The sequence below is a fragment of the Vulpes vulpes genome, chromosome 2, assembly GCF_048418805.1.
Source record: "Vulpes vulpes isolate BD-2025 chromosome 2, VulVul3, whole genome shotgun sequence".
Lineage (NCBI taxonomy): Eukaryota > Metazoa > Chordata > Mammalia > Carnivora > Canidae > Vulpes > Vulpes vulpes.
The window spans coordinates 71,244,663-71,268,458 of NC_132781.1; the positions used below are offsets into that span (position 1 = coordinate 71,244,663).

Below are 23,796 nucleotides of genomic sequence, written 5' to 3' on the forward strand. Positions count from 1 at the left end.
TCACTGAAATATTATACTACACATAATGTTTGTTGTTGTAGTATTTTTTTATCATTATGTCACAGCAGGGAAATGGTATTGGAGGGAATAATTAAATGCAAAGTCATTTGAAGGACTCTACATTTTCTCTAGAACTGAAGTTAGAATGTAATTCAGAATCCTACCTCCTCAGGCAAGGATGATCTACTTCAATTCCTTAGAAAGGTGAAGGGCCTTTTATTATGAAAAATTTTGCAGAGACTAATTTGTAAAAAAGAAGTACATTTTTCTGACCCTAATTTCTGAAATACCTACAGAGAAATAACTCCCACCTTCTAGAAGGTTGTAAATGACAAAACTGGTCACAGGTATTTTTATACCATAATGAAAAGAAAAATACTTGTGGTTTGGTTAGAGAAATATAGTAAAATTTAGCATATAGGTGAAAAATGTAGATATAATGTATATCAGAAACACAAAGGTAACATATCACATTCAAGGATGTTGCCTATAATCAGGCTTTGGTGTGTTTCATGGGTATAATTCTGAAAATAAACCCAAAACTCCCATTATCATGCAACAAACAAGTCAATGTTACTAAATTTGGAAATAATATTAGAATACTATTTTTAATAAGACGTTCATATTTGTAGAGGACTGTCATGAATATCTTACATAGCATGAGTACACTATATTTGAGAAGAAAATTCATATCTTCAGGACTTTAATTAAATGTAAAATATCTTGAGTTGTTTAAATGATCAGTGGTAAAGGTTTGGGAACATCAGTGTCTCTGAAAAAAAATCAACCATATAAACAATTTTAACTGAAAAACTTTTCTTCAGTAAAATTATTATGTCATCTTCAAACCTTTAGTCAGCCAGTTTCTTCCTTTTTTAACTCCCATCTATTCTTGCCTTTCTTACTACTTCTAAAGGATGTGTTCTTCTTTATATATTACAATATTCCTGCAGACTTCTATTCTTTTCCAAGCATTTACTTTCTGAATACACCAATAAGTCTAAGAAACAGCTCCAAATGTTTATTTCCATAAGGTTGATAGTACCAACAATTATGGGCACTAACATTCTGGAAAGACTTCAAGTCTTTTCAAGCCAAAACACACATACATATATTTATCTATTGAAATCAGCCCCATATGCATGAAAAACATATTTTCCTTTTGCCATTTGGTAAACCTAATTACAAATAAATATGACTTACATATCTTCCTGATGTACAATTGTAAAGTAAATGTCAAATTCTAGGAAAACCAGTATCAATTAATGTATTTTTCATATTAACAAATAGTAGGATAATAGTTATTCCCCCAACAACTTGGGAAATAACATTTCACATCAGCACATAATGGAAAGATTCAAAATGTATTGCACAGAATGATTTACTAACTATACTTGGTAATATTCTCCCCCCTTGCCCCCCCCCCGACATTTAGCCTTATTTGATAACATTTTGAATAATAAACAATGAATCAACTAAAGCTTGTGGCTAGCAGAATATTCATGGAGGCAAATTTAGCAATGTCTTTAGCATAACTGAATCTTTTTTAAAAGATTTTATTTATTCATGAGAGACTCAGAGAGAAAGAGAGGCAAAGACATAGGCAGAGGGAGAAGCAGTCTCTATGCAGGGAGCCCAAAGCGGGACTTGATCCCGGGACACCAGGACCACGCCTTGGGCTGAAGAGAGGTTCCAAACCGCTGAGACCCAGGAATCCCACGTAATCAAATTTTCACAAGATATGAAAAATGAAACAAAAATACTAAGGAAGGATAAACTGATTATATAATAAAACAAAGTTAGTATAGTGTGGTACAAATAAAATCCATTTTCATCTTTATAACTTATTAGAAAAAGCTTTGTGAACATTTATGCCATCTAAAATCTCATTATATAAAACATTAGAAATTTTAATGGATTCTGTTACTTATACTCAAGTTTAATTAAGGGAAGGCTGGCATGATACATTTTCTCATTTACAAATATTTCAAAGTACTCATGTGATATATTTAGTTTGTAACTCATGAGCCTTCTCTGTTCCATAATTTACGTATTAAGTGACAACCATTTTTTTCTTATTTCCACATACCATACAAATTTCAACTCATTCCCCATTATAACCAATATGTTTTTTAATGAAGTATTGCTGTCGATAATTGTCACCATGAAGTCCAAAATGTTAAAAACAAAATCTTACCTCATAGGTTTTTTTTTAAACTAAACATTTCATCACAAGTACTCAAATGTTTTTGCCCAAAATTTATCCTAAGGCAGAAAATAAACAAATGCCACATAATTTAATAAGCTCCATGCCATGTTTTCATTATTTGTATATGAATAAGATAAGCAACCACTAATAGTGTATGTTGGGGGTAGGTGGACACACACACAAACATATACACACGTATATTTTTTCAGTAACAGGGACAGGTTCATATTTGTTTTCTAGGTTAGTCTCTTTTATTAAAAATACTGCACATTTTAGACAGAGGATGGACTGCAACAGTTATCATGGATGTTGGAGCTGGATTGCTGAGGTTAAAATTTCAGCTTTGCAGATAACACCATATACCTTTTGGATGTTAATTAAACTCTCTATCCCTTACTTACAAAATCAGTGAAAAATGACAATAGTATCCATTTCTCAGGAGTAAGGGAAACATTAAATGTGTTGATTCATATAAAGTATTTAGAACATTCTCTGGCTTACAGGACGTTCTGAAAAAAAAAATCTTGCTTATACATGGTTACAGCTGAAATCTTTAGTATGAGGAACAATCAGCTCTATTCTATCAGTGCTTGTTTTTCCAAGAAGCATTACATTACCTAAAACACTTTATAAACACAATTGATTTAAATAAAAAAGAGGCAAGAGTCTGGAGAGTTTCAGATTCACAATAATTAAATTATTTCTATCCAAAACTTCAATAATGAAAATTTGTGTATGGCTGTAATTGGATGTGGATAAAACCTGAGCCAAACCACTCCACTATTTGGTTCAATGTTTGCCTAAGAAAACATGAGTTTCTTTTCTCACCATTATGATCACGATCAAGAGCACAGTTCTTAACTGTTTGCAATATTTTATCATTTTATCACCCTTGCTATAATGAACAAAGCCTCAAATCTCTCAAATAAGACACTGTATTGATTTAAAATAAATTCTTCAGCAAGTAAATGTCTATGCTGGTTAACTACCTCATTGGTACAATGGGAGTGTTAACGGTAGGTATTGCTTAGTGTTATGGGGAGGAATTAATGAACTAATAAAGGTGAATTTTTATCAGAGTTGATGGCAAGTAAAAAGCACACAATAAATGTAAATAAGTATTATTATTACCAAAAAAAGTATTATTATTATTACCAATAACAAATGAATATATGTCCTATATATACAAGCATATTATACCCTAACTATTAAAATTCCAGCTAGAGGTAAAATGCCTAAATAATCAGCAGGCAAGGAAAGGATATTTTCCTAAAAATGTAACTCCTGACTATATTGGTCAATTTTGTAAAAATCGGTTTCTTATGAAAACTTTATTCCTCATTAACCAATAGATGAGTTGAATTCTATATTATGGATGGATTTGAATCTTTCACTGGCTTTTTCTGATGTACTAAAAAATGAAAATATTTTTCTTTTCTTTTTTTTAAGATCTTTTATTTACTCATGAGAGACACACAGAGAGAGAGAGAGAGAGAGAGACAGAGGCAGAGACACAGGCAGAGGGAGAAGCAGGCTCCATGCAGGGAACCCAATGTGGGACAAGATCCCTGATTCCAGGATCACACCCAAGACTGAAGGCAGATGCTAAACCACTGAGCCACCCAGGCATCCCTGTAACTTACTTCCTGAAGAGTCCTGGGGAACCCAAGTAATCAGTAACAGTAAAAGTTTATGTTCATAATCTGCTTTGTTCTTTCCCATATGAACTTAAGCTATACTGAAGATGATTACTATAGTATTTTTATCCTATATCCTCTCCTTTTCAGAACCTTATCTTTCCATGCTGGTATTTTCCAAGTATTTCCCAGAAGATATCAAGTTCTACAGACTGACCACAAAGTGTAAAAGTATCTAAAAAGCTGGAGGTGGGGAAAAAACTAACATGATCATTCACTATAAATGAAAAAAAAAAAAGATTCTTATATTTTATAAATCAAATGTGCATGTTAGGTCAATAATATTGTAACAACTTTTATGGTGACAGATGGTGAGTACACTTGCTGTGTGAGCATTTCATAACATATATAATTGTTGAATCACTATATTGTACACCTGAAACTAATATAATATTGTATATCAACTATACTTCGATAAAAATAAAACTCCAGATTATTTTAAAACAATGAAAAAAAACAAACAATGAGTATTATACACTGTAAAAATCATGAAGACAATACATAACTAATGTTCAGCCATGAGTAGAAATGAAAAAGAAATTTGCTAAAACATTAATTGTACTACCCTTTTGTCTCATGACCTCTTTATCTCTTAATATTATTAAGATTCTCAAAGACTCTCAGTTTATGTAAGTTATATAATATTATGTACCACGTTACAAATTAAAACAGAAATTTTTTAAAGTACATTATTGCTTCTGTCTTGCTCCCTGCTAAGATGACATCAGATTTACTTACCACTGCTTTTGCACAATCAGTGCCTATGTTTAATGCAATGAAAAAGGCAATTATGAGTCAGTATTGTTATGAAAATAGTTTTGACCTTGTGGAATCCCTGGAAATATCTCAGGAATTCCAAATTTCCATGAACCACACTTTGAGAATCTTTGCAGGAAGGGTTAATATTCCCCAAGGTCTGGAAGAGACAACCAACACAACACCCTTTAGCTTTTATCCTAACCCATCCTGAGCTATTTTAATCACTTACTAAATTCTTAAATTTCAAAGCACACATATATAACATAATTTCATTCATATTTAAATGAATAGCAAGAAGCACTAGCAAGCATTTTAGTAGGACATTATCAAAATATATTCTCAGAATTGAAATGGGCTGAAATATTAAACGAAGAGATAAGTGTCTTCCAGACAGGAACTTCCCAGCTTCTCCATTTTCTCTATATTTTGGCTTTGGTAATGGGAATTATCTTCTTTCCTTCCTTCATTCCTTTTCTTTTCTTTATTTTTTTAATAAATGTGCACAAAACCGGTAATTCTGAAGGCAACGAGTTATAGTTTCTATTATAGTTTCTATGACCGTCTGTTTTTTTTTGTTGTTGTTGTTTTTACTGCATAGAACATGTATTCAATGGAAAACTCCGATATAAGGGATTATTTTTGATCTGTTATAATTCATAAGAGAAACATAAGATATAATTAATAATTCTGCCAAAGGAGCAGAGGAGAATACTCAAATGAAACACCCGTGTGTATACACATGGTTATTGCAGAAGGTTTACTCAGTTTTGTACACACAAAAAATGCCACTGACATTTCTTCTTTGACTGCTATTGTAAGAATTCTTAACTTCACCAGGATTGAATACAACAAAAGCCAAGATCTTTTTGTAAGCTATAAAATCCCCTGCAGTGGTACTGATATAAAATAAAATTTAACTTTTTCAGAAAGGTGAGAAACTTTCTCCCTTCTTCCCTTCCTCACTGCCTCCCCCACTCTTTTTCTGCATGTGACTATGACATGCAACAATGTTAACTTGCTAAAATGCTGGTAGGAGATGAAAAGTAAAACTTAGATGACTCATTTAAGTGTGAAAAAAAATCATCCCACTTTATATATTTGACATCTCTACTAGATAGGAAACTAAAGAGGCTATTTGTTAAATGTCTAGATTATGATCTTTGATTCCAAGAGAATTCAAAAAGTAAGCAATGTATTTATATTCATGCTTCCAGAAATAACTGCTATTTATTTGATACTGTCCCCACTGAAATGTCCACTACAACTAACTTGATTTTAAATATTCACTTTTTAGCTTAGAACAAAAAGCATTAAGAATAGAAATGTGGACAGAAAATACATTAGTCATTGGTGTGGGAAGGAGATGGGAATTATCAGTAATGGGCATCAGGATCTTAATGTGGTGATGGATATATTCTAAAACTCATTTATGGTGATACTGCATCACTTGGCAAACTGGTAACTGGTAAATTTACTTAAAATATGATACACTTCAAATGAGTGGATCGTATGGTATATAAAATGCTTCAATACTGTTATACGCAAAAAAAAGAATGCAATGAATGAGAGAAGCCAGACACCAAAAAGCATATGCTATATGAATTCATTTATTTAAATTATAAGATGGGCAAAACTGATTAAAGGTATTAGAAAACTCAACAGTGGCAAAACTTGGGGCAGAGGGGGTGGACTATGGCTGGTGCAGAGTATAAAGGGGCATATCTGAAGTGCCGTTAACATTCTATGTTTTCATCTGGTTATTAGTTACATAAGCTTGGTTTGTGAAAATTCATTGAGCTGTACAGATTAATGATATGTGCAATTTTCCATATGTATATTATACCCCAACAAATGCCCACTATATACACATACATATATGCCTGTTCACAATTTTTTTTTTCAATTTAAACAATAAAGCCAATTCTACATAACGTAAAATGTCATACGACATATTTAAAATGCATGTCCAAAAAGCTGGCATGAAGAAGTCCTATGATATTCAGATTTCCCACATTTCGATGGAATTTGTGTCTAGCTACTAAAAAGAATTCCCATAGGACTTGAATTGACAAGGGGGATAGCATCAAGCTAGTTTCTCATCAAATTATCAAGGTTTCTTAAGAGCATACGCACTGGATCTATGGGGAGGTTGGTGGGGAGCAGGCCTCGAGGAGTGGTACATTTCAAAGAGGCTTTGGAAGGACTAAAGAGTACACAGCAGGCACCAAAAAGCTTTTGAAACCATGACAGAATAGGATGGACAAGGGTTTATTGAAGAGAAACAGTCCCCTCATGTTATTTTTGGTGCTCAGCTACTTATATATCTAATACTACTTTGATCTCTTCTGGTTCTACCAATGTTGCCATCCTTCAAGGACCAGCTCAACATTTCCTCTCCCATGAACCCTCTTTAATATTATTAAAAGCTGAAAGAGCTTTCCTCCTTTTTTTAACTCCTCAATAAACGTAAACGAGATAAAAATAAAATATTGAGCAAATAATCTAGCTGTTTGTTCTTTATCTGCCAAAAAACTATAGGTTTGTGGGCAGAAACCAAGCCTCGCTTATTTATCCACCCAACTCTAGAGTTGTCATGGTGCATCTTGTGGAATCTTAAGTGTTGGTGGAGTTAAAAATGGAAATATTTCCCTTAATAGCTGAAGATAACATGAAACCTCAGCTGAATTCAAAATGTAAAATTTCTGGAGTTATCAGTTGCCAACAGTCATTTTCACATTTAGATCATAAAGCTATATGTACCATTTTTTAAACACTCTGAAGAGTGTAAATATAAAATAAGAAAAACAAAAATCACTTAGATAATAGAATTAAGAAAGGTTTTAAGTGCCAAAAATATAATCGGAGAGCACGTTTATTTATTCACTCATAGATCACTAAACATCAAAAATTAGTTTTAGAAAAAAAAATTAGTTTTAGTTAAAATCAACAGAAAGTCTGTCCTCTAGAAGCCTATTGAATTACTTTAGAAAAGGCAACTGTCTAAGGTGCAATAATACGGGTTTATTTAATGTTTAGATGCAATAAAGAAGATGTAGATGATAAGAAATGAGTGAGAATAAAAGTTCCAAAACAGATAAAGAAATGTATTCTGATATTTCAGTAAGTCTTCTAGTAAGAAAATGAAAGGAGAGGAAAAGCGTAGAACATTCAGAGATGACGAGGGCAAAATGCCTTAAGAACACAGTTGGATTTGAGAGCACAAGGTATAATCTGAAAGGCACTGAGGAATCTGGCTCCTTAGAGCAGATTTCAGATTGCATAGTTTTACGGGGGAAAAACATGGAAATCAATGTCTTATCCTTTTAATCCAAGTTCCCAATTTTTCACATAAAACTAACATTTTATTATAGTTTTATCTATATATTTGTTCAATGTGTTTTCAAATATCTACCTGAATACTATTTCACATCCGTCCTTGCCTGTGACATCTGTCTAAATTATGAGGCTAAAGCAAGTTATGAACTCTTTTTAACAAAGTTATATAAGGATATGCAAAAACATTTTGTATTTTGTAATACTAGACCTCTGATCTACAGACATGCTTAAAAATGCTTAGACACTTATACAATGTCTTTCGAGAAATTTAAATGGAAGAAAACAATAATTAACTAAGTATCTTTTAGAAAAAAAAAGTTTCTCCAGTATAATTTTCATTCAAATGCATTATTTAAACTGTCCATATCATTATTAATAAGACACATCCATGTCATAATTAGAAGTTATTAGCATTTTAACATGCTGTCACTAGCGTGGCAGTGAAAGTTCATTAATTATAAAGCAGCTGAAGCAGGCATGGCCATCTCATCCCCTGGGAACTTACAAGATGGAACCTGATTTCTTCTCTGTAAGAGTCAAAAGCATTTATTTTTGACAACTTTAGTACATTTAGTGGTCCAAATGCAACCCAAGAACTTGCCTCCATACAGAATTAACCAGTTATTTCAGCTGACAATTCTTACTTAAGAAACCACCAGGGGGGATTCCACAAATGATTCACTCAGGGTGCTTAAAGCAATTTTACTCTGCAGATTTGTCACTTTAGAGACACATCCCATATAATTCAACAGCTTGAGAGGATCCATTGTAACTATTTTTTGCAATAATTATAAGATTAAGGGCTTATTTTGGGAGCCATTAATAATATCAATAAAAGGATTAAAACAATTTCAATGAAAATCACAAAGAGATCAAAGAGCTAGTGCAGTTAATGCTTCTGCTGCATTTAAAATGAAAAGTTAATCACAGAAAAGCAGAATTTCCTCCTCAACCCACACCTCAAATGGATTCAAAGAATCCATTTTTGTTTGTTGGTCTGATAGAAATAAGTAAAATAAAATAACAATTTAGCTACAGTGTCTTCATACTAATCATGGAAAACAACACAGGACAGACCATTATAACACCTAACACAATAAAGTAATCAGACTTCTTTTAGGCACAACATCAGAGAATTTAACCATAGCTGGAGGCATGTCAAATGTATGACCAGAAGAGACACACAAAGAGAGATAACAATGAAAAGAGACATATGAGAACAACAAAATGCAACCAAACTTCTATCAAATGGAATCCCTAATTTTGAAATCTTATTTTTCACTAATATTCACCTTAGCATGAGTTAGCATTTTAGAAATAGATAAACAGAAGTCCTTAGATTTTCCTTGACAGGCCATTATTGTTCAATTATATTTCAGATGTCTTGATCATCACAAACCTGGCATGCTATAATTTCTATTAACAATTTATAGAAAAGTAATTTATTAAAAAAGATACTATCAATACGTTAATCACACACAAACATACATATTAGAATTTCAACCATCCAGAAGACAAAAGGCTAAAAATAATGCCCTTTCTCAAACACAAGAAAGATAATCCTTGAGAACTATCGTTTTTACTTTTATATACTTAAAACTAAGTTTATTTTTACATATGCTATGACTTCCCCGTATTTTAAGAACTCCTTAAATAATTGAAGAAATGGCTAAGTAGAAATCCTAATGAAAAAAAAAATTCACTAAATAAGTAATTTACTGATTATTTTAACATTTCTTTGTAAGCATGTAGTCAGAAAGTATGAAGAATTATATTAAGTGAGTGACTTCACTAATTTCTGAGAAGTCACACTAATACTGAACAAATATTTAAGAGATATCTGAGGGCAGCCAGGGTGGCTCAGCACTTTAGCGCCGCCTTCAGCCCAGGGCCTGATCCTGGAGACCTGGGATTGAGTCCCACATCTGGCTTCCTGCGTGAAGCCTGCTTCTCCCTCTGCCTGTGTCTCTGTCTCTCTGTCTCTGTCTCTCTCTCTCTGTTTGTCTCTTATGAATAAATAAATTTTTTAAAAAAGAGAGATATCTGATATTTAATTTATCAAGGAATTTTAGTATAATTTAAACCTTCTTATGGATTCCCATTGACCAATCTCTATAGAATTGAAGACTGTCTTTTCTTTATCCAATGATATTATATGATACCTTAATTTATATTATTTGAATATGATAATATTTTGAATAGCTTAAAAGAATGACATTACATTCTAGATAACAAAGCAATACTTTCTTCATTGTTTTTCCAAGGCCAAAAAATTATTAATCAATAGCCTTTTACTACATTTTGATTGTTATAAAGATTGCCTATTAGTTTTTATTTTCATACATTGAGAGAAAATATTTATTAGCAGTAAAATAATATTTCTGTAATTTCCGGAGAAAATTAGAAAGGTCTGTTTTTGAAAACTGTGAAATATAAATTTAGTTTCTCATCTATTTAGCCTAGTTCTAGAAAAGTCAGGACAGACCATTAAACCTGATAACTAATCTAATAAACTTTAATAATTTCCAAATGCCATTTGCAATCTCTAATACTAGCACTTTAGTGATATGGGAAAACAGTGTGATATTGAAAAAGTAACTCATATTATTCTAAAATATACAATGCTATTTGTGTTCTTACCTGTGCTCAATATGTCACACACATTTATGAGAGTTTATGTTAAATGCATAAAGAAAAGATTATTAGAAGTATCATACCTTTGAGACATAATCTTATAGGCATCTGGCAGATAGCATCGTATATTCTCCATCTGAGCAGGGTCAGAGTCACAAATTTTGTCATCAGTCCTCCCATAGTTGGCACTTTCTATCATGATGACATCTGTTCCTGGACAGCGGAGCTCTATGGGGTAGCTCTCACAGGAGAGCTCTCTGCGAACCACAGCCATCGGAATTGGGGCACGGCTGAAAGCTACCGGAAGGAGGAGGAAGAAATATAAGTCATCTTTATTACATACAAAGGAAGAATACATGTTTGCTTTTCTAGTGTTTCAGGAAAATACTAACACCAAGTACTAATACCAAAAAATAAACCGGTTGCAATGAACAATTTTAATTAAAATAGAATATTTCTCACTTCAACAACTTTACAGGATTTCTAAAAATCTAAGAATAACAGCTATTTCATAAAACCTTATCTAATACAGTTTTCTTATAAATGAAAGGAAAAAAAAAACCTGGATTTTCTAAAACTTTGGCTGGTACGTGAGATAAAGACCATATAGAACTATTAGCCAGCTTGTAGAGAAAGATTACTCAGGTAAACCTCAGGGGTATCTGTGTCTGTTTTGCATTGCTTTGTTTTATGTAAACTATTACCAAGAAATTGCATTTTTGTTGAATTTATATAATCTTAAGGATTCCATTTCAATTCTCAAACATGGTTTCATTTTTCAGTAATAACATGATCAGCATACTTTATAATTTAATTGTACTAAGTGTTCTTTAAGAAAATAGAGCTTTGTTTGGAAAAAAACTAAATTTTCCGTTAGCTCCCTCCACACACTTTCCCCCACTGTCAAGAGATAACCAATTAGCATTGTGGAAACCCTCCTATAACAATTTTCTACAGAAAAACAAATACATTTTATATGTTTCCTCCCACCATAGGAATTCATATATTTTATTCAGGTAGTATCATACTACACATGTTGTTTGATACCTTGATTTATTTTATTTATTATTTTAATGGGCATCTCTTTTCATTTCTGTATTGTACTCCTCATTTTTAATGGCTGCATTATATATGCCTATAAAGATTATATAATTGATCTTATGTTGATGGGCATTTGGGAATGCCCAAGTGTTTTTGTCATAATATCGTGAAGAAGTATAAATATATTTGTGTATCTTAGTTATAATATTTTAGAAAAGATATAATTATCCAATATATGTTATGGTATAGTCTTATAAATGAAATCAATGGATCAAAGGGGAAATGTATTTCAAATTTGTCAAAAATCAACAACTAGATATCCAAAAGACTTAATAAAGATGTATAGTTCTATCAGCAGCACTTTTCAATACAACACATTCCGAATTACTTTAAATTTTACCAATGTAGTAGACAAATAATGATAGAATATCCTTTTCACAAATTTTACAATATTCTGTTTAAACAGTAGGACACATTTTCACGTTAATCAACCTTTCACATTCCTTTTATTTATGAATTGCATGCTCACATTTATACATGGTTTGCTATTGTAAAATAGCTATTTATATAATGAGAAATTTTTTAAAAATTAATCCTTTATATTTGCAGCAAATATGTTCTTTTAAATCTGTTGTTTGATTTTAGATGTTTGCAGAACATATTTATTTCATTTATATACAGGGAATCACCATATTTTCATGTGAAGTTTAAGTTTCCCACTGGAAGATTGTGAACATAATCAGTACATTATTAAAGCCAAATGTTGGGATGCCTGGGTGGCTCAGTGGTTAAGCTTCTGCCTTCAGCCTAGGGTGTGATCCTGGAAACCCAGGTTCGAGTCCCACATCGGGCTTCCTGCATGGAGCCTGCTTCTCCCTCTGCCTATGTCTCTGCTTCTCTTTCTGTGTGTCTCTCATGAATAAATAAATAATAAAATCTTTAAAAAAAATAAAAATAAATAAAGCCAAATGTTTGGGCAGCCCTGGTGGCTCAGCAGTTTAGCGCAGCCTTTGGCTGGGGGGTTTGATCCTGGAGACCCAGGATCGAGTCCCACGTCAGGCTCCCTGCATAGAGCCTGCTTCTCCCTCTGCCTGTGTCTCTGCCTCTCTCTCTCTCTCTCCCTCTGTGTCTGTCGTAAATAAATAAGTAAATCTTAAAAAAAAAATAAAGCCAAATGTTTAATTGTAAAAACTCAAGTTTTCTTTTAAAAGCATATAATTGAAATTGTAAATTAAGTATTTACCAATCATCTAATAAGTAGATTTCTAGGCATCTTATTCCTACATAAGAGAAATAATTACAGATACATACATGATAGCTATATATATGTATTAATATTTGCTTAATGCCCTAGTGTGTACATATATAAAAATATGCACTTACATAAATATATGCAACTTTTTTTGTAGCTTTTTCAAAAGCATGGAATGTGAAAATAAAAGAAGGGAGGAGAGAAAAAAGGAAGTGAAAATGGAGTGAAGGTAAAGAAAGAGAAGATTGGTTTAGTTTGTGAAACCATAACTACTATTTCAAAATTGAGAATGACATTAGTTTTTACCTTATTTCTATATTGTTTCAGAAAAGCTATAACTATACCATACAACATGCAGAAGATTTGAGCAGGTCCCTCAAAGTTCTCAAGCAGCACATACAGGTAATTCCAGTCTGGCTGTTATTCAACATCTTCTTTGTGCTTGCTCATGCTCTGTCTCCCTCTCTCATTCTCTCTCCCTTTTACTCATGCATACACAAACAGAAGAATCTACCACATCCAAAGCATTCATCAGAGTTAACATAATTAGAGGTTAGTTGTAACATTATTTTCAAGTTTGCTCTTGAGTCAACATTTTGACAGGGTATTCCCACAATAGAGAGACACTGAATTTCTGAGATATGCATGTCTATTGTTCCTAAAATAAAATAAAATATCCTTGTTTATCTATCATTCTGAAATTAGATGGTTTTTAAAACAAGATGTCCTTTTTAATAGTGAGATTTCTAAAAAAAAAAAGTAAGATTTGTGTTTTCAAGGAAAAAGATATTTTCATTAATGCATTTAGTATTTTAAGTAATGAAATCATTGAATAATAAAAATATTCCAATTTGGGGATCCAGTTTCATGACTTAAGTCAGTTTAAATGGAACCATGGAGGTTGTTTTTGTCTCTCTGGTTTTTATTTTTGGTTTTAATAAACAGTTTTTGAAATCAGAATTTTCCAGGAAGTGTTTTAGCATTTGCTAAAGGGAATTTGTTTCTTAACTTTGGTGTAACTATTTTTAAAATAACATTGAAACTGCTTCCAAACATTGAATTGATCTGGCTATATTTTAACTTAAACAGTTAAATTAAGTTGAGAAACAAGTTAATTTAATAAGGAAACAAAACAAATAAGCAAATCATACAGTTAAAGCATGTGTCTGACTAAGTGGACAATTTGGTTAATTAAACTCATCAGTCAATTTTTGTCAAAACATGTGTACATAGACCAAGCTTTATTCTGGTTCTCTACTGTCAAAAATATGATTTAGAACCAGACACTAGACAGTTGTAAAGTCAACTAAAATATGGAGGCCAAAATTTTCCATGTATCTCTTTTGACCTTGTAAGAGTTTCACAAAAGTTATGTATATGGCATTTTTTACAGAGAGCCAGAGTTGATTTTGTGGATGCTTTCTTCCATTTAACACATAATTGCATTTGTATCAGTAACCTGGTGATAAATTGCACTCCTAAATGATGGATGCTTTGTTTAAAGGAATGTATTACTGGAAACTATAACATTATCTAATTAGCTATTTAAATTACTCTTAATTATATTGCAAAATGCTTTAATCAGCAACCAAATTCCAATGGAAAGAATGTTTAAGTTAAAAGTTTGTTGTTGTTGTTTTTTTTTTTTTTTAACCATTCATTTATTATGCTACCAATGGAGAGATTTTGCTTAGTACAGAAAAGAAGTAAGACATGGGAAATGTCAATTCAAATGCAGGATAGTCTGTGAAACTGGCTATTACATGTTTTACTAGGGTAACACTGCATTGGGCATTGTGAAGTAGCTGTAGGAAAAAAACTGGGGGCAAAGAACGCATACTCTTGAACTCCTTCTCACTTTTAGTCTATGAGTTAATCTGTTATAACAAGGAACAGAGTATCATCATTAGATGTGTAATGGGTATTCGCTAAATAAATTGGGGAAACTTCAGATGTAAAATCTGGTAACCGGGCAGGATGTCGCACTATGGAACTAGCCACTGATCATGAAACCAAGGAAATATGGATGAAATGAAGCTTCTCTACTAAAGATGGCAAGAGCCTCAGCAAATACCCAGGTTCCATGGCAAACACACATCTAACAAAAAGTGCTCCCGACAATGGATTAAATAACAAGAGAAAAAGCTTCCTGTTCTTGCTCACTTGTTTCAGCACAAGGCACTTTCATGTTTTCTTTTCTGAGGCCTCAGCCACTCTGTGGTTGAAACCTCTTCTTTGGGTGCCCCTACTGTTAAGCCTGCTTGGTGATATTTGACTCAAAATGCCTGAAGTCCTTGGTGAACTATGGATGATAATAACAAAGAAACCAGTCTAGGGATGGGGGGTGAGGGTAGAGCCAGAGGCCAAAAGCTGGTGACCAAACACAAGTCAAATGATTCTTTGTGTACCTCAAGAACAGGGCTCAGAGACTTGCTAGGATAAAGCTAGAGCACTGGAGAGGAGCTATCAAAGAAGGGAGTGGTAACTGAGACAAAAGGATTTTAAGAGAAAGGGTATCAATTGATAAGAATAACACTAAACACAGACATAAAGGCAAACAGTTAGTGGGTTGAGAGCATAACACAGTATAATTTATTACATTTTAAACATGTTGACTGTAAGGAGTCAGGGTAACACTGCAAAAAGTTCAATTAAAAAAATTAAAAAGTTAAAAAAATAAAAAAAATAAAAATAAATAAAAATAGATTTAAAAAGTTCAATTGTCAGGGCACCGGTGGCCCAGCTGGTTAAGTGTGGGACTCTTGGTTTGGGCTCAGGTTGTGATCTCAGGGTCGTGAGATGGAACCCCAAGTGCAACTCCACATTGGGCCTAGAGTTGGCTTGAGATTCTCTTCCTCTTCCTCTACCTCTCCCCCTTCTGTCCTTTCTCTCATTCTCACCCTCTCTCATATAAATAAATAAATCTTTTAAAAAATCGTCTCTCAGTTGAATTCAGGAGTAGAATATAGGCTAAAACCACAGTAAGGACATAAAATAGTGGAGGGAGTACCTATAGAGAAGTGAATGGATGTAGAAATTGGAATTATCAGTGGCCACTGAAGAAATGGAGGAACATACTACTGAGTCACATAGAGAAGGGCTCTGTTATCTATTCAAGGAAGAATCTGATTAAACAGACTAGCCTGCTTACCACTTACCACTGCTTCGAAGTAAGGAAACTTGGTTATAGAACAGATGAATCAACTGTGTGGGCGCGCGCGTGCATGTGTATGTGCACAACCATCTCCTTCAGCCAAGTTTTCAAATGCCCTGTCCAAATCTCGTCTTTCCTTTTTTTTCTTAAACCAAGATTTTATTTATTTATTCATGAGAGACACACAAAGAGAGGGGCAAAGACCCAGGCAGAGGGAGAAGCAGGCTCCATGCAGGGAGCACGATGTAGGACTCAATCTTGGATTCTGGGATCACGCCTCGGGCTGAAGGCAGACACTCAACCACGGAGCCACCCAGGCCTGTCAAATCTTGTCTTTCCATTAATTATTCCACATTTTCAGAAATCCACTCAAAAAATAAAGCCTGTAGCCTAATCTCCATTTAGCAGAGACTGAAATCTTCACCCTCTTCTATATGTCTGTTTATTGTGAATACAAACTTAGCAAAACAGCTTATATGTGAATTTTCCATTCCTTTATCCTCATGCTTTAACCCAAATCTTGTGAATTTAAGGAAGATTAAATCCACTAAAGAATTTTTTTTAAAAAGAATCGATAAGGAAATGCAAAATAGAAGGCCATTTTTTTAGCAGTAAGGACAAGATGATTGCTTTAAATGAATAATGACAGGGAACATATTTGATCTATATTTAGGAACAAAAAAAATTGTATGATTTGGTGATTGGCTGAACATGAAGGGTAAAAGGGAGGGTAGCAAAAATAACTACCGTGCTGCTGGCATAAGCAATTGGCTATATTATAGTGTCATAAAAAAATCTGGTAGGAAGTTGAATGCAGGTTAATGACTCAGAAAAGAGATCTTTCTAAATTTGAGAATGGTAAAGTAGTACCTAAAACCAGAGCAGTAGATAAGATAACCTAGGGAGGGAGTATAGGTTTTATTAAAGAGCTCCACATGGCTCTTTCAAATATGTTCACAATTCTTTGTTAGTCCTCCATTTATATTCATTTTCCCCTTGAATGTGGGCTTTACTTAGGTGCTTACTTCTCATTGACATGGTGTGGTAGAAAAGAGTGGGTATGATTCATTAACAAAACATTACAGTTTCCATCCTCTCTCAATCACTCATTTTGTGCAAAGCCAGTCAGGAGAGACACTGCACAGGCTTACGGTGCAGGTCCAGGTAAAGAATTGAGCCCTCTTCTGACAACCAAGTAAGGCAGGCAAGTAATGAACCTTGGTGGCCAAACCTCCAAACACAAAAAATCCTCCCTTTAAGTAACTACAACTCTGTGAGAGATCCTGAGCCAGGATCAACTACTTAAACTACTCCCAGGTTCTTAACATAAGGAAATCATGGAAGATGATAAACCTTTATTGTTTGAAGTCACTGAAGAAATGTTTAAAAGGTGGACACTGAAACTTGTACAGTTATTAGAGAATTACCAAATCAATAAAAGAAAAATATTATGAATGAATGACAACAGATAGTCTATGATTACCACCCCTTTGCTCAAATATCACATCACTAAGCCACCAGATTTATATATATATAAAATCTTATTATATTTTTATCTTATCATTTAATTTATATGTAAACATATGTAAATACACATACAGTTTTCAGCACTGAAAAATGATTACTAATAGGTGGTAAAAACATTTTCTTCCTGTATGCAAATAATCATAAGAGGGGGGAAAAGGCTCTTTTGAAAACTTAAAAATGAAAAGGAAAGAGATCTGATTTCTTATAAGAAAGAAGTAAAACTATCTGTAGATCAAGGCCAATGATTTTAAAGGCATTTCTTAATTATAGAAAGGGACACAACTATCTGGAAGTGGGCTAGATTCTACTTATTGCCAATGACTTTTTAAAAAAATACTTCATTACTTCAATGCTGCCAAAAAGCATATACTCTCAATTTTGAGTTTCAACAGAGCCTATGACATAATTTTCTTAAATATGTGTATTTTCTCTGTGCCATTTTACATGCCAGCATGCTTATCCAAGTTTTAAAAACTGTGCTCTGAAAATTGAATCCAAAATATTTGGCAGCAAAAATAACATTTAAAACCCAATGAAATATCAACCTATCATCTATTTCTTTAAAAGTACATCTGTTACCAGGAAGCATCTAATACACTGAATTTCAACATCTCTATTTCAGAAAAAAGTACATATAATTTAAATGTTATAGTATTTAATTAAGTGTAACACAGTGACAAATAAAACTGATATCCTGAAGGAATTGCCAAAGGCAATTATGTTCTGAGGGCAAAAAACAAAACAAAATAAAATAAAACAAACCAAATAAATACATACATATATACACACATAAATAAATAGAAACCAAAAAGGAAAAAAAAAAAAAAAAGAAACCAAAAAGGCACGGAATTTAAAATTTCTGAAATTACAGGGATAAAAAGCAAAAATAAGTAGAATATCATACAACAGAATATGCTGAGATATCCTTTTTACCTATGGAGCTTCACCATGAAGGTAACATTAATCTTCCTTTGTGAAGATATCTATACAAAAACGGTGGCATTCAAGGGAAACTGTGCACACAGAAACTGTATAAAAAATGTAGCAAGTGTTTGAATAAATGAATTTGTTACAACTTTTCAACATCCAGTAAAATTATATTCCATACTGTCTTCCAATTATATTTATGAGGGATAAAAGTTCTAAAACTGTGTCAAATTTCACATACCACAATAATCCCAATCTTTTTCTAAATGTCAAAAACTCAAACTGGCTGTTCAAAATAAGAGTACAATTCATGATTTCAAGATAAACAAAAAGTCAGTAAAAAGAAATTATATGACTCAAAAGAAATAAAGAAGATACGCTAATGTAATTCTCAATGCATATTGATCACCTACACTGTGGCTGCTTGGAGTTACTGAACATAATCCATGGATGTTTAAATTTTCCCATCAGACTGGGCATTATCTCAGATGTAGGGATGGTTCTTTACAGAATGGGATGCCAAAATCTAGCAAAAGCAGCTTCAGAGTTATCATATAAAATCAAGAAGATAATAAAAATTAATATGTGTGACAATCAATGTTATGTGTCAGTTTGACTGGGCTAAGGGATGCCCAGGTGACTAGTAAAATATTATTTCTGGGTCTGTCTGTGATGGTGTCTCTAGAAAAAAAAAAACATTTGATTCACTGCACTAGTAAAGATGATCATCCTCACCAATTTAGGTCGTATCATCCAATCTTCTGAAGACTCAAATAGAACAAAAAGGCAGAAGACATATGAATTTCCTCTGTGCTTGTTTGAACTCGTATGTCCACCTTCTATAATCCTCTGACATTGTTGCTTCTGATCCTCAGGCCTTTGGACATGGGCTATAACATCAGTGGCTCTCCAGATCTCAGGTCTCTGAACTCAGATTCACACGTATACCACTGCTTCAGATGATTCTCAGACCTCTGAGTTTGGAATAGAACAATTTCCTTGGTTTTTCCATGCCTCCACCATGCAAAGAGTGAATCATTGGACTTCTCAGCCTCCATAATTATACAAGCCAATGCCTCTTAATATCTTTATATTAATATATATATTTATACATATATAACCCTACATATATGTATATATATACATATATAATATATCCATATTTATATGGCCCGATGTAAGGATCCATATATATAGTCCTATATATATGGATAAACGTGATAAATAAAATTTAATAGTCTTAGGGGCAACTGGATGGCTCAGTGGTTGAGTGTCTGCCCTTGGCTCAGGTCATGATCCTAGGGTCGGGATCAAGTCCCACATTGGGCTGCTTGTGGGGAGCCTACTTCTTTCTCCCTCTGCCTATGTTTCTGCCTCTCTCTGTGTGTCTCTTATGAATGAATAAATAAATAAATAAATAAATAAATAAATAAATAAATAAATAAATAAATAAAAATCTTTAAAAATTTTGATAGTTTTAGAAATTTTATCCCTCATCAATATAACTCAAAAACAATCTGGAGAAAACTGACTAATAATGTGAGTGTGCTAAGTTCCAAACACCAAGAGACGGTATCCATAATTGCTAAAAAACAAAGGGTTGCAAGATACTTTTAACAAGATCAGAAGAGTGAAGTCTGGAGCAGGATAGGGCAGATGGACTGATGATCTGAGCAAAATTGCTGAGAATCTTCCTAAGTGTCTCCATGGGACTCCAGAAGCTTATACTTAGAGAATGTGCATCAATGCCAGGCTTAAAACATTATAAAGCACAATGAATTATGTAGAACAGATTAAAAATTATGGAGTGAAAAAAAATATGGAGTGATAAACATGTGCTTGGGTGCTTAAAAAAGATTTTTTGAAGGTAGCAAACTTTATCTGGCCATTAAGGATGAAACAATATGTGAATATAGAAGAAAAAATAATAAAATTTTCTAGGCAGAAATTCAGAGCAATAAAAAATATATTCAGAGTTCCAAGGGAGGACCTCAAAGAAATATCTGCATTTCCATGTTCATTGCAGCATTATTCTCAATAGCTAAACACAGAAACAATCTACATATCTACTGATGAATAAGTGGATAATTAAGATGTGGCACATAGGGCAGTCTGGGTGGCTCAGCACTTTAGCGCCCCCTTCGGCCCAGGGTCTGATCCTGGAGACCCGGGATCGAGTCCCACGTCGGTCTCCCTGCATGGAGCTTGCTTCTCCCTCTGCCTGTGTTTCTACCTCTCTCTCTCTGTGTATCTCTCATGAAAAAATAAATGGAATCTTTGAAAAAAAAAAAGATGTGGCATATAAACATACATAATGAAATACCATTCAGTCACATGAAAGAAGGAAATCCTGCCATTTACGACAACATGGATGGATCTTGTATGTATTATATTAAGTGAAATAAGACAGAAAAAAAGATAAGTACTGTATGATATCACTTACATGTGGAATCTAAAAAAGCTGAACTCATGGAAACAGAGAGAACACTGGCTGCCAGGAGATGGGGATGAAAAAATGGTAGGATGTTGGGCAAAGAGTATAAACATTCAGTTATAAGATGAGTAGCTTCTGGAGATCTAGTGGACAACAGAGTGGCTATATTCAACAATACTGTATTACATATTTAAAAGTTGCTAAGAGAGGAGATCTTAAATGTTCTTACCACAAAAATAAATGGCAATTATGTGAGATGAAGAGGATGTTAACTAACCATAACCCTACTGTAGTAATCATTTACAACACATAAGTGCATCATCAAATCAACGCACAATACACCTTAAACTTACACAATATTACATGTCAATTAAATATCATTTAGCTGGGGAAAGAAACAAAGATGTATTCACAAGAGAATCAGGAGCAGATGGTAGACAGAATTAAGCTGTAGTCAAATCAAAAAGATCACTAAAATCAGATTCAGAGTACAGTCCAAATTATATGGGGCAGTGTAAGATTACAGTATCATAAAATAACCTAATAATATTAATAAAATTAATCTTCAAAAGCATTACCCAAAAGATTATTCAAACAGTGAAATATTTTAGATAGTATAGAGCAAGATAACAGACTTTGGAATTAATGAAGAAGATACTGTGATAAGCTGTTTAGAGTGAGATGATGATGATAATTGGTAACATTTAAGGAGTGCTTTCTATGTGCTGGTGATTTAAAAGTATCATTTTATTTCAAACCCAAACAATAAAAGCTTGGCAATATTATCATCCCCATTTAGTAGACCAGGAAACTGCATCTTAGCCCAAAATAGGAGGCATGAACTAGGAAGTCATCTAGGTAAGAGATGCTCCGAGCCTTCTTGTGTGTCACACAGACAAAACAAATGAAGGGGGCTTCCTTGGGAAATACATAAGGTATTATGAGAAGATCACACTAACAATCAATAATACAACCTTATGGATTTTCATTCCCTTAGTGACATGAAGTCTAATTCTTGAACATGAAATGTAAGTTAAATATTCCATTTATTACGCCCAGCAAGGTTGTTTTGTTTTGCTTTTATTTTTTAAGATTTTATTTATTTATTCATGGGAGACAGAGAGAGGCAGAGACAGAGGCAGAAGGAGAAGCAGGCTTCTTGCAGAGACTGACATGGGACTCGATCCCAGGACCCCGAGATCACGACCTGAACCAAAGACAGATGCTCAACCACTAAGCCACCCACGTGCCCCTGCTTTGTTTTTAAATACCAAAAACAACATAAGAGCATATTATTACTATTCTGACAATTTTAAGATATTCTTTCCTAACACTTTGATATTTTATCACAAAAATTAATATGAGAATTTTCTTTGTTTAAAAATCTACAGTGGTAAGACAGAAAATCACCAATTTTAAAATGCGGCATTAATTTTCCAGTGTAGTCATTTTACTTATATTGCAGTGTATAAATGTATAACATTCTTTATTTCAAATCAACAAACTTAAAGTTTATGTTATTCTTATGGTACAACCAAGAAAATCTATAGTCCTACAGATTCTAACAGAAGAAACACATGGGAAATTTACTGAAATATAAACATAAGTTTTGAATAAACAGCGATGTCACAGATAAAACTAACCAGAACTTATCTGTGAAGGAAAGAAATTGCTAAACAGTGAATAAATGTTCTACTGCACAACACACAGCATTCAGAAATACACACACACCAACTTACATTCATTCTTTCCCTCCTCCCTGACCCACCACATATCATATTCACTGGAAAGGATAAAGAGCTTTCAATAACTTATCATTTTTTGGTGTGTGTACTGTTTTATCCTAAAGAGAAATAATACTAAGACATTTCTTTCCAACTCAACAGCATAAATCTTCTGTAGAAGAAAACTTATAATAGCCTCTTTGGTAATATTCCACACTGAGAAAACATACAACAGTGTTTATAAATCCTTTATCCACAAGCTCTACAACAGCACATATATATATATATTCATATATATGTATGTATATTAGTGTGTATGTATATATACATATATAAAATTAGTGTGTAATTTATATATTAGTGTGTATATATACAGTGTGTATATAGTGTGTATATATACATATATATGTGTATATATACACACTAACCCAATCAGTGTGAAACTGTTAGTATCAATATAATCCACCTGCAAGTAGAACAATAAACATAGCCATAAAGAGCCTGACCCAATCCACTGTCTTCAAATTGTTATATTTTCTAAACAAAGTTCCCTCTCTGCCTAGAGCAGCTAAAAAGTTAACATTCATTCCACTGGAATGTATTTGTTAGGAATCGTAAATTGACTATGCTGCTTGCAAAATGGAAGCCTTATCCTTTATTTTATCCCTGTTGAAAACTGTTATTAGTAATGTTTGGCTAAGATTAAATACTAAAAGTAAATCCTGGCTTAAAGACTTAAAGAATCTCTAGATGTTTAGTAATATCAATAATTGAGGAAATGTACTAACTAACCAAATCGCTCAACCTATGAAGTTCAAGATATTTGGCAAATACTCAAAATGTGGGATAGGAAGAATAGCCAGCTAATTTTTTTTTCATAAACGCCAATGACAATTTTCTATCCAAAGCAGAAAAAAAAAAACAATCAAAATGAGAAAGAGGCCAGCCAGAATGAAACTATAAATGCTGGGCAAAACAAAACAAAAAACAGCACACACTGGATAATCTTGGACACTAAAGAAGATCTTTTGAGTGAAAGTGAAATCTGTTGGGCTAGTTCAAAAATGAACCCTCCCCTTCCATTCCTAGCTTTGAGACAAAG

General features: G+C 33.2%; 1 protein-coding gene across 49 annotated transcripts in view; it reads right to left on the bottom strand.

The window, feature by feature from the left end:
* ADGRL3 (adhesion G protein-coupled receptor L3) overlaps positions 1-23,796 on the bottom strand; it is an 808,546-nt gene that overhangs the window by 405,536 nt on the left and 379,214 nt on the right. For all 49 annotated transcript variants that reach the window (XM_072748899.1, XM_072748903.1, XM_072748906.1 and 46 more), the window contains one exon: positions 10,719-10,932. In XM_072748899.1, the coding sequence (XP_072605000.1) occupies positions 10,719-10,932 (214 nt within the window). The remainder of the gene's footprint in view (positions 1-10,718; positions 10,933-23,796) is intronic.